General features: G+C 39.1%; 1 protein-coding gene across 1 annotated transcript; it reads right to left on the reverse strand.

The window, feature by feature from the left end:
* Positions 1–712: 712 nt before the first annotated feature.
* LOC103811996 (chromosome unknown open reading frame, human C3orf14) lies at positions 713–9,389 on the reverse strand. Its single transcript, XM_009085003.1, has 4 exons — positions 9,328–9,389; positions 8,494–8,617; positions 3,688–3,762; positions 713–1,197 (listed from the first exon to the last, which is right to left on the reverse strand). The coding sequence occupies exons 1-4, from the start codon at positions 9,378–9,380 to the stop codon at positions 1,054–1,056; spliced, it is 396 nt and encodes a 131-aa protein (XP_009083251.1). The 5' UTR covers positions 9,381–9,389; the 3' UTR covers positions 713–1,053.
* Positions 9,390–10,839: the final 1,450 nt, after the last annotated feature.

The raw sequence follows: 10,839 nt of genomic DNA on the forward strand, positions 1-10,839 counted from the left end.
AATAATAAAAAAATAAATATTTTCTAGGCTTCCTTTAATTAGGAAGGATTAAATTTCTGCAGACCACATCACACACCTGGATGGATCTTCCACTGAACTGATACTCTTAGAAGTTCTGTACCAGTGAATTTTTCATATCAAGTTGACCCACTGCACAATAAAAACTCAGTGATATTGCTCCTCTGTAGGAGGAAGCTGAGGAGCTGTTCAAGGGCTGAAAGTGAAAATAATATCTCCTCAACTTCTATATGTGCTTTGTTCCTGGACAGCCACTGCCAGCTACCTTTCAGTTTCCTTCTTTCCAACTTTTCATGTCTATGAAAAAGTTTACACTTGCAGATTACATCAACAGAAAGAAAAGAGCATTAAGAGCAGCCTAGAAGTAGCAAAAAGCCCTGGAGATGTTTACCCACCCATTACACAGGAAATTCAATGCAGGCAGAAGGAGGTTGGGAAAAGCAGCAGTGGATACTGGAGTGAGGTGTAGAAGTGATGAAAGTGGCAATGACAAAAATCAGAGAAAACAAGACGTGGAAATTCAAGGTTGTTCCTTCTACAACTGCTGTCATGAAAGTTCTAACACAGATTCCTGGCACTAAAGCAAGGCTACTGTCTGAAGTACACAGTAAGCCTTTCCTGCTAACCATAACTTCCTCCTTTCTCCCTCATCCACGAAGAGGCATTCAGCACAGATGACTGAAGTGAAGAAAGATAATGCAAGAATCTGTCTTTACTTATCGCACTTGTATGCAAAAGCAGAGGATTAAAAATAACCTAAAACTCTTCTCATACTGAAAAATCAATTGCCTCGGTGGAAATCTGTACACCAGAGTTTCTCACTCTTGGTTCTCAAAGCCTGTTTGAGGAGTCCTTCTCTAATACAAAATAAAAATAAGGAACTGTACACAATGCGACAATGGAAGGAAATTATCCAATACAGTTAATTTTCATATAAATTATTTACACTTCAATTTAATGGTTTGATCTTCTGTTGCCAGATCTGGATATCTCTGTTCAAGCCATAAATTACAAAACAAAATGAAACTAGGATGTTTATTTTTGTGAACCTTCTTCTGGGTAGTTTATGTTCTGCTTTGTAGCTTTCATTTTCTTAAAGCCAATAGGAACTTCTGCTCTTCCTAAAAGAAACTGTTTCCACTTGGGAAGAGATTCTTTTATTGATGCCCAATAGAGAGTCTGAGAAAGATATAAGAAAAAATAAACTTAATTTCAAAATCTGTGTCAGCCTGGTCAAAATAATATAGATATGCAATGCATTATTAAATCTTACTTTATGAGCAATTCAGAGAAGAACAATGTACTCACACACAAAATTTCAGATCTCTTGTATGATACAAAATATCAGCCTGGAAAGATTTCATGCTGCAGCATGAACTGTGCAGTGACTGAATGTGCCCTCTTGTGGTAAGCAACTGAGCAGTTTGGAACCTCACAGCACCTTCAATAAACTATTTTCCACGATAATATAATTTTCCCAGAGCAGATTTTATATTTTAGTATGTGGAATTTAATTTTGAAGTGGAAAAAAGGCCCTGTTCAATGTTAGAAATGAAAAGTGCACACTTACCAATGTAAACTGATTGTCCTGGAAAGGTCTGCAGTAATGTAGTTCAAAATATCTGATAACTCACTGACAAAATAATTCTCTCCAGTACTTGGACCACAATTATACAAGCAAAACCACTGTATGCTTAGACTGTGGTCTAGGAAAACCACTGTGGATCATCTAACCCTTCCTCCTCCATTACACTGTGCCTCTGAGTCATAAATTTAACTTATATTTTATGTATTGGTATTGGATTTTTGTACTGGTATCGTAAGAATAACTTCGTTGATTTTCAGGAAAATTTTAAGGGCCATGTATCATCTTTTTCCACAAAACAATGTGATAAAAGAACTGCATTAAGCCAACACTTTAATCCATCCATCAATCTAAGCATTTTTAGCCACTGATGTCCATTCAGAAAAAAGTAATTCTGTAGTAGAGAACAGTTATGGTACATATGTAGTGAAGGTTTTTGATTTACTTGAGTATCTAATGCAGAAGTGTAGCACAAAACTGAACATCTCCCTGCAGAGTATTAGATTCCTGGCTAATCATTTTGATCCTCACATGTAACTCAGATATAACTATGGCTCTTGCAGATTTACAAAAATATTTTCTTCAACAGATTTACTCAAAGAATCTTTTCTGACAAGCATATGTGCTGTCACACAAAACTACTCCGACTTAGCAAGCTGGGGATCCATTATAGCCATAACTTTCAAAGTATATTAATACAGACACATATATGGCTGAGTGAAATATGCTCAGAAGTGTTTTGGAACAAAGCATGCACAAGAATTTTGTACCATGAAAGAAAGTTTTCTTTTTCTGCTATTTATAGAACTCTTCTCTAGAAGTAGAAAAAACAAAAAAAGCTGAAATAAGAATCTTCTCCTTCAAATAGTAACTCTGTTCTCTCTAAAATGTAACCACTGCTGCAGAGTGCACACATCCTGCAGCCATGAGCTATCCCTCTGCATTCTCCAAGTGGTGCAGACTCAGGTCTAAATGTCACGAGCAGCTAACACCTAACATGGGATACAGGGAGATGGAGCCCAAAACTGACCCAAACAACTCCAGAAGTGCCTCAAAAGTCCTTGATGAGTCTAAAAACTACTTCTGAATGCAGTGAAAATCAGTTCAATATTAGTAGCTTGGCATCTTTCTTAGCATCAGTCAAGATGCTCAGGTATCCAGGGGAAAAAAAAAAAGTACCGTTTTGCCTAAAAATAAGAATAGTAAAAAAGCCAGTGAGGGAGTATACTCAGTGTGCCCCTGTCACAGCCACAGCAGGCTATTTACAAAATGCAATGACAGATAAAAAACTTCCAACAGTAACCAGAACATGAAGTGATGCCTCCCATTTAAGTAATAGCCTAAGCATGACAACACTTGCCCAGCAGGTGTGAAGCTGAGGTACAATATAACTCTTTTCACAGCTGACAGCGCTAAAACCTGTGCCTTTCCCCTCTCTGACAGTGCCCCGGCACACAAACCAGCGTGGGACACTCTGTGCCTGTGGGAACTGAGCCACCACACAACACTGAGCCCACAAACCACTGGGGCAACAAACACAAGTGGGAATCTGCTCCGAATTTTTATCTTTAAGTAATGTTTTAGGGGCTACAGGTCGAGAAGTAAAACTCGAGTGTTCCTGCTGCAGCGATACGATTCATTAGCTCCCATACAAACATAAAATAACTGAGAAGTGAAATTTTCTCTGTTCAGGCTGATAAACTGTTGACCCTGAAATGTAAAGATGACAATGTATGGCAAACTGAGAACGGGATGACCATATAAAACAAACTAAATAGCTCTGATGTAATAAACAGTAATCTTCTGATACTCACAATGTTAATATTTTACATTTGACTTCATTTTTAAATAGAAGTTTGTATAGATCTGAAAGCTGCTAAATATTTCCATCAGAATGCTCCAGAATCTAGGGACCTTGCCCCAGAATTTAGGTTCAGCTTGCTACACAGTACACAGGCCTTTGGCTATACCAGTCACTGGATTTTAAAATCAATTATTTTCACTTTAAGAACATGCTGCAGGGGGGAAAAAAAAGCAAAATATTTGGTAAACAGCAAATGAAAAGACAGAGTTCTAGGACTTACTTCTAACTTAACAGTATCGGGATGTGGAAGTAAATATTCTCTTTCTTGCAGCTTTTTTTCTGCTGCTTCTAGATCCTAAAACACAGGCAAAGTAGATTTTTAAAACAAGCACTGGGAATTTTAAAAGAAAAATGCATACGCACATGAAGACATTTAAACTAACTAAACAAACACATTACAGCTAAACAGCATTCAAATAATGACACAAGTTCAAATCTTTGTTCAGACATTCACAAATCAAACTTGCACTAGTTAGACTAGCATCCCACAGTTGCTAAATATGTTTGCTGTACCTTTTGGACATAAGAGTATATTTCAGGACCACATAAAGCTGTTGCTGCAAACACTGTTATTCTCTCTGGACACCAGGGGAAATTAGTTAAATTCTAGTCTATACAACTTCAGGAAATAGAGGGGAACAGAACGTCTTCTCCTGTGCTGCATGAAGACTGAAGTATGTATTCTAGCTACTGCACTGCAAAGTAACCAGGCAAATTATGTGCAAGATCTTTACTTCTCAAGACAAAGATGACTTGCTAATATGCATGCATAACATGTGCACAAAAATGTAGAGCTGCAGCAAGCTGTTCACCAGACAAACTTGGATGACAATGCACCTCACATAGCTTTCTCAAAAAAAAAAAAAAAAAATTAGAATTGGTATTTGGGTTTCTGCTTGTCCAGCGGATGTGTGCTGGATTCAAAAAGGCCTAAATACATATTTTAAAACAGAAACAACCAAAAAAAAATAAACAGCAACAAACAAATCAAAGCATGCCCCCAAAGTAACCGCCCTCCCCCTTCAAAGTTCTGACCCGTTCTTGTGGGCTTAGTTCCATACCCAAACATTGAAGAGATTGAGTGGTGGGCAGATGAAGAGAGACAGAAAGGGACGTGGGAGTGGGGTGTGAAGAAGCCAAAGCTGAACAGAGTGGAGGGGGAAAGAAAGTATAGCAGATGGCAGAGTTGGGAGCAGAGAGCGGGTGTGAAGAGTACAACAGAAAAACTAAATGAGAGAGGAAATTCCCCAAAGGGACTTCCCAAATATTCACCACCACTGCTGCGGAAAAGAAGAGTGAGATTCTGGAGGAGCATATCCACAAGAGAGACCAAACATGATTACTCTGTTGAATAATAGCCAGTCTGAGCACATCAGTAAGTAAACAGTGCTCAACTCAAGTTTAGATTGGAAAATATGACTCAAATTCAGTAGAGGATGATTAATAAAAGCAGAAAAAGAACCTTACTGTTAGATTAAGTTCAACTTAATGACACGGACAGTCAGTTCATTCAATTTACAGTGTTCATCTTATTTGATTACATGAATTTCTTTTACAGTATGACTGTATTCTCTTGCACATAGTTACAAACCTAATCCAAGCAAGACTGTTCTCCCTTTCCTACAGCAAAATCCATACTGTTGTAGAAAGCTAAAGAACGTCTGAGAAAAAGCAAACTAAGTCTCAGATTTACCCAAATCCTCCGAAGTAGGAAGTGTCTGCCCCTTTTCAGGTGAGAAAAGACTAACAGGGAATAGAGGGGAAACATGAGCAATGACAGAAGCCAACTGAAATCATGATGTCAAAATAACAAGAGGCCAACACAGATTTAAGTAATTTAAGGAAGGAATTTCTCTGTTGAACATACTCAGAACAGATACACCACAAACAGCACTAAATGAAGCTCCTATCAGTATGGCTCAGGCAAAGTCTGGAGAAGTTATCACCATACTGAGAAAAGGATCACTCAATAATGTTCACTTCATATTCTTCCATAGGATTTTCCTCCTTTCTGATTCCTTCCTCCTAATTCCTGTAGGAATTTTAACAGGTAGGAAGAATATCAATCCTTATTTCTTCATACACTCAGCCAAGTCACTGGAATGTTTGTGGTGACAGGAAATGAGTGTCTTTCAGGCACGAAAGGAGAGAGCAGTTGTGCATATATGTTTAGCAGAGAAGGTCACTTTGGCATAGCCTAGATATTGGACATGTCTTTTCGTTGCTCACTCCAGTTTGTCTGTTGTGCAGTCTATTGTCATTCAGAATACTGATTTAATGACAGACAGTGAAAGAAATTTTTGCTGGAAGGTGTAGTATGCTTTAGAAAATAACTGGAACTAGTCAAAGATTAGATGGCACTTCTTGTGTGTCTACACAACTGGTAAGCTCTGTATGAAAAATAAATCCCTGTCATCAATATAAAAATACATACATCAGCAGTATAAACTTCTTTGGGGAAAAAAAAGCAGCAAATCTAAGATGTCACAGTACTGAAAAAAAAAGAGAGCATCTTACAGTGCTTCCCCTAAAACCACAAGGACTGGAACAAAAACAATTCAAGACCCTTCCCCAGAGGTGAAATGGAACGCGTGACACACGCATTGCTTTTAGGGGACCAAATTCAGCTGTCACTTATCTTGATATCAGTCTGGCAGCATCCCACTGAAATAATTCTGGAATTACATGCCTGGGAAGGAAAGCAAATTTGTTCTAAATTACCTTCCCAATACTAATTACTATATAGCATATTCTTTCTTTTCTATTTCATGTTACAAGCTGTTGCACAGTAATACATATTTCTAAACACAAGAAATATCACTGAGAAACAAATGTCATAAATTAGATTACAAATACTAGTCTAATTTCTGCTTTTATTACGACAACATTATATAAGCACCAAATGATACAGATTTCCCTAATCTGCAGTCTCCATCTAAAGACATCAAGGAAAATACTCTGATAATTATGTTCAAATGATGAACAAGTGCTTATAATGTTAAAATATCAATTAAAAATGTTTGGTTCCTTGCTTTCTACTGATTAGAATATAAATTCATTTTGAAATCTTTCCTGTGCATAAATATCAACCAGCACAGACACAGAAAAATGCCTTTTGCTAACGATCTATTACTGAAAACAACTGATTTTGCTTACACGCAGAAAACCAGAAATGCAAATAAAGAAATAACACTTCGTCATGTCCATGTATTTTTGAGTAGGCCAAATCAACAACTCTCCACATGGTAACTGTGAAATGTACAGTGCCTGGTATCAGGAACAATATTCTGAAGCTGGCACATTAATCAGTCTCGTTTTCAAGCTTCTCATATATTATGCTGCATAGATTTTTTTTTCCTGTTTTCTTCTGTTATCAAAAAGCATCTGCAGGAGTGCATGCTTGTTAAAACTACTATCAAATTAATAGATTTAAACTGATTTATGCTACTTTATCCTGCAACAGAATTTGTTTTGATACATATGTTTTTGCTTTTTTTTCTGTACAAACAGCAACATTTCTGACACTTGAAAGGAACAATTTTGAGGATGTGACAGAAGATGGTAAATATCTGTTTAACTGCAGAAATATTTACACTCTGTATATGTCTGAGCTATTGTTAACATTTCCGACACAATAAGAGAAATATACTCTGCACTTCTTGTGTTTGCTGCATATGTAAACTGAAAGTGAATTTATAAAATATAAATAAGTTATAAATCCCTGTATTTATGAAGCAAAAATCTAATCTAAAATGCATGTGGAAAATGGGAATTGTAATGGCTGAAGTTACTAAATTGATGGAGCAGGAGCTATGGGAAAAATAACCAAACCCTCCACTTCTCCCCACTGAAGCTCCTACACTTATCCATACCCAATACAGGGGGCTGACTGCCCCAGCCCAGAATGCACCAGTTTACCACTCCAAGTTGGACAATGTTCCTTGTCACAGAATAGTCAAGAAGGCTTCCCTGACTAACTCTTCTGCCTTGTCTGCCCCTCCCTAAACACAACTTCCATTTAAATACAAACAGGGCCAGCAATGGAATTATACCCACCCAAAATCTGAACATTTTAAATCTGAACCAAGCTCTGCACAAAGAAACAAAAAATATTCAGTGACCTAAATTAGTCTTGTAATTGTCTAGAGTAAAACTTATTTCCCAATAAACACAATACATGAAATATGGACCCTTAATAAGTAGGAATTTAAAGAAAATGCACAGGAGATTCAGTTTTTCTGCTGTTTCCTGAACAACCAACAGACATGCTTCAAATGCATCATGTCAGTGGTCAAGTGCATCTCTTCAAACTCAGATGCCTAAGCTAAGGGTTCCAGAAGAGGTTTTTTAGCATTCCATACCCTGCCATCAAACCTAGATCTTTTTAACTGCCCATTCCCCAATGTCTGCTGAATTTACCAAGGAACTAAATGTGACAACAGGTCTGTAGAACAGCTATGAACACTGTTAATGGTGTCACCACTGGGAAGAGCCAGAAACACCAAACACTGCTTTGCAGACTTGCAACTAAGGTTCCTGAAGTCACTCTACACCTCTTTGAAGAAAAACATCAAACTGAAAACCTCTTCCATGACTTCACACAACCACAGTGGGAGAGCAGGTCCTACCCTGGACCAAAAGCTCTGTAGCCTGGTCAGCCCATTTCCAAACATACCCCTGTGCCTTGCATCAAAGGTAGAGGGGCTGAGTCCTGTCAGACTCCTGAGTTCTCTCAGCAGACATGTAATAACATGTGTTACATCTCTACACATACTTTAAATAAAAATTAAATATATAGTAGCAGCTGCCACCACGAGGCTCTTACAAGAAGGGCACAGGAAATAGGTAGTGATGCCATCAGATAATAAAGACTTGTCATTTAATAGTTTTTGGTCGAGTTCCAGAACAGGGAACTGTAAAGAGGAGAATTCAAATGACAACTATAGAGCAAACACTTTTTATTTAATTATCTAGGCTACATAGCCATGACATTTCAATGAGGTTCCTGGTGGTTGCAGAAACTTACATTTAAAAGTGCTGCATTCCTTTTATGAGCTGCATCAGCTGCTTGAGTTTGCCATGTCTTTTTAGTCTTTTTGTCTCCTAGATAAGTCTCCATCTGCTGTAGCAGCTCTGATCTCTGAGACAGTCTACAAAGGAAAACATTTTGCTAAGTGGGTAGAACATTTTGCTCAGGAGCTAGAAAATAACCTTTTTACCTTACCCAGTTTTCTCAAAACTATGGGGCTAATTAAGCAGGCTGCAGGGTGGGTGTGCTGGGGGAGGGAAAAGGTACAGGCAGGCATCACCTGCTGTGCTGGTATGAAGCTATAATGCTGCAACCAGCAGTCCTCATATGCCAAGGTGCTTAGAAACACTGAATCTCCCAGAACAGGAACGACAGGGTGGGTTGGGGTGACTTGATCAGTACTACATTTGCTCATTGGCACGTACAAGAAAAGCAGATTTTTCTGAATCATTACTGTGTTTGCTTCACAATCTGAGTTTATAGGGCAACAAAGAAGCAATTCTGTAATTGAGGCGTTGAGTGAGAGAATCCAATTACCTTCCCCAAACAGGAATTCAACGCTGACAGGAGGTTAACAATGGAGATCTTAAACCAGTACCACCATCGCAAGTCGAAAACCTCATCAACCTAAATACCCTCAGCGGCAGGCAGGGATGCTAATTCCAATAGTTCCTGAAGGAAGAGTGCCACCTCCTGGAACTCCAGCCCCTTGCTGAAACACCACCGTGCTGCGCCGAGCTCGGATTCACTGGCACGGAGGGCCACGGGCAGGGAGGGAGGTCTCGCTGGACCACAACACAAAGTGCTGCCAGGCAGGGCACAACTACTTACATCTCTGCATGTCTTCGAGCAAGGTGAAGCTCCTGAGCCAGATAGGATGACATCTTCAGTTGCTTGCCTTGGTTTTGTCACTCTGCAAAAGGAAAACGAAGTGAAATGAAAATCTTCTTAAGATACACACTGACATACACTTTTCAGTATTAAACAATTCTGGTTCAAAAGTTGCACACATTGTATTTGTATGTCAGCTATCTGCACAAATCCTGCCAGAAGACATTGCTGCATTATCAATACAATTCACACTACTAATGTTTGCAATATGTTTCAGGAAAATCCTACTGTATTCTAATAATTCATGAGAGAATTAAAATTTTACTTTCAAGTGTCAGACACAGCATTAAGTTTTCTCAAGTTTGAGATGCTCAGAGCCACACACAAACTCTGTGATACATAAATGGTGTATTACTGTTACATTAGTGATTTCTGGTTACACTAAACACGAAGTTATACCCCTAAACATAATTTGTAACTACTCCTCAAAGATACAGTGCATTGGTCACAGGATATTATTACGTTTAAGTCCAGGCATGATGAAACTAAATAACTTAAGCTACTGAACTAAATAAACTAAACTTAAGCTACTAAAACTAAACTTAAGGTACTGATGTTTAATGTCTGAGTGCCTGAAAACTTAAGTGAAAACTTCTTGGGCTCAGTTTTTCAGCACTAACTCAGTACACCAAGGAGTCACAGCTTAAATTGTTTACATCTTACCTGTTGTTTTTTTTCTGAGCTATTAAGGAGAGAAACTGCCACTGATGCAAATAAAGATCCTACAGCACTTTTCAGGAGGCTGAAAGTGTTTTACAGTCTATTTTCTTTCACCTTGGAGGTTATTGTGTTGTCACGTTAAGTAAAATTAAATAACTTAAAATGTTCATAATGTTAAAGGGCGCAAGAGCTGAAAGACATCAGGATAAAAAGAATATTAGGAAAGGTCTCCTTGCTGTCAAGAGTCACACGTGACTCTGGAGCCAGGTATAGACTCATACATCCCAACTTCAGAAAAATCACAGAATCAATCAGGCTGGAAAAGACCTCTGAGATTATCCAACCTATGACCTAACACCACCAGGACAACCAGCTCATGGCACTAAGTGCCACGTCTAGTCTCTCCTCAAACACCTCCAGGGACGGTGACTCCACCACCTCCCTGGGCACTCCAGTCCAGTGTCCGATCACCCTCTCGGTGAAGAAATTCTCCCTAACACCCAACCTAAACCTCCCTTGGCGCAGCTTGAGGTTTCCTCCCGAGGTTACACCTTTCACCACACTGCGAACACTCCACCTCCTAACGCTTCCCTTTCACCCAGCACAGCGCACATCCCCTCGCTGCTCCTTCCCTCGGCCGGGGCACTTCACGCAGGAGAAACCTCATCAGCAACACCTTTACCGGCGACAGCAGATTTCGGGCAGACACAGCGCACGCACCTCTCGTCTTTGGGGGCGCCTATAGCTTACACCGGCAGCGATAAACCATCGCATCCTCCGCTCCACTCGCTG

Source organism: Acanthisitta chloris, unplaced genomic scaffold (assembly GCF_000695815.1).
Source record: "Acanthisitta chloris isolate BGI_N310 unplaced genomic scaffold, ASM69581v1 scaffold29421, whole genome shotgun sequence".
Classification (NCBI taxonomy): Eukaryota; Metazoa; Chordata; class Aves; order Passeriformes; family Acanthisittidae; genus Acanthisitta; species Acanthisitta chloris.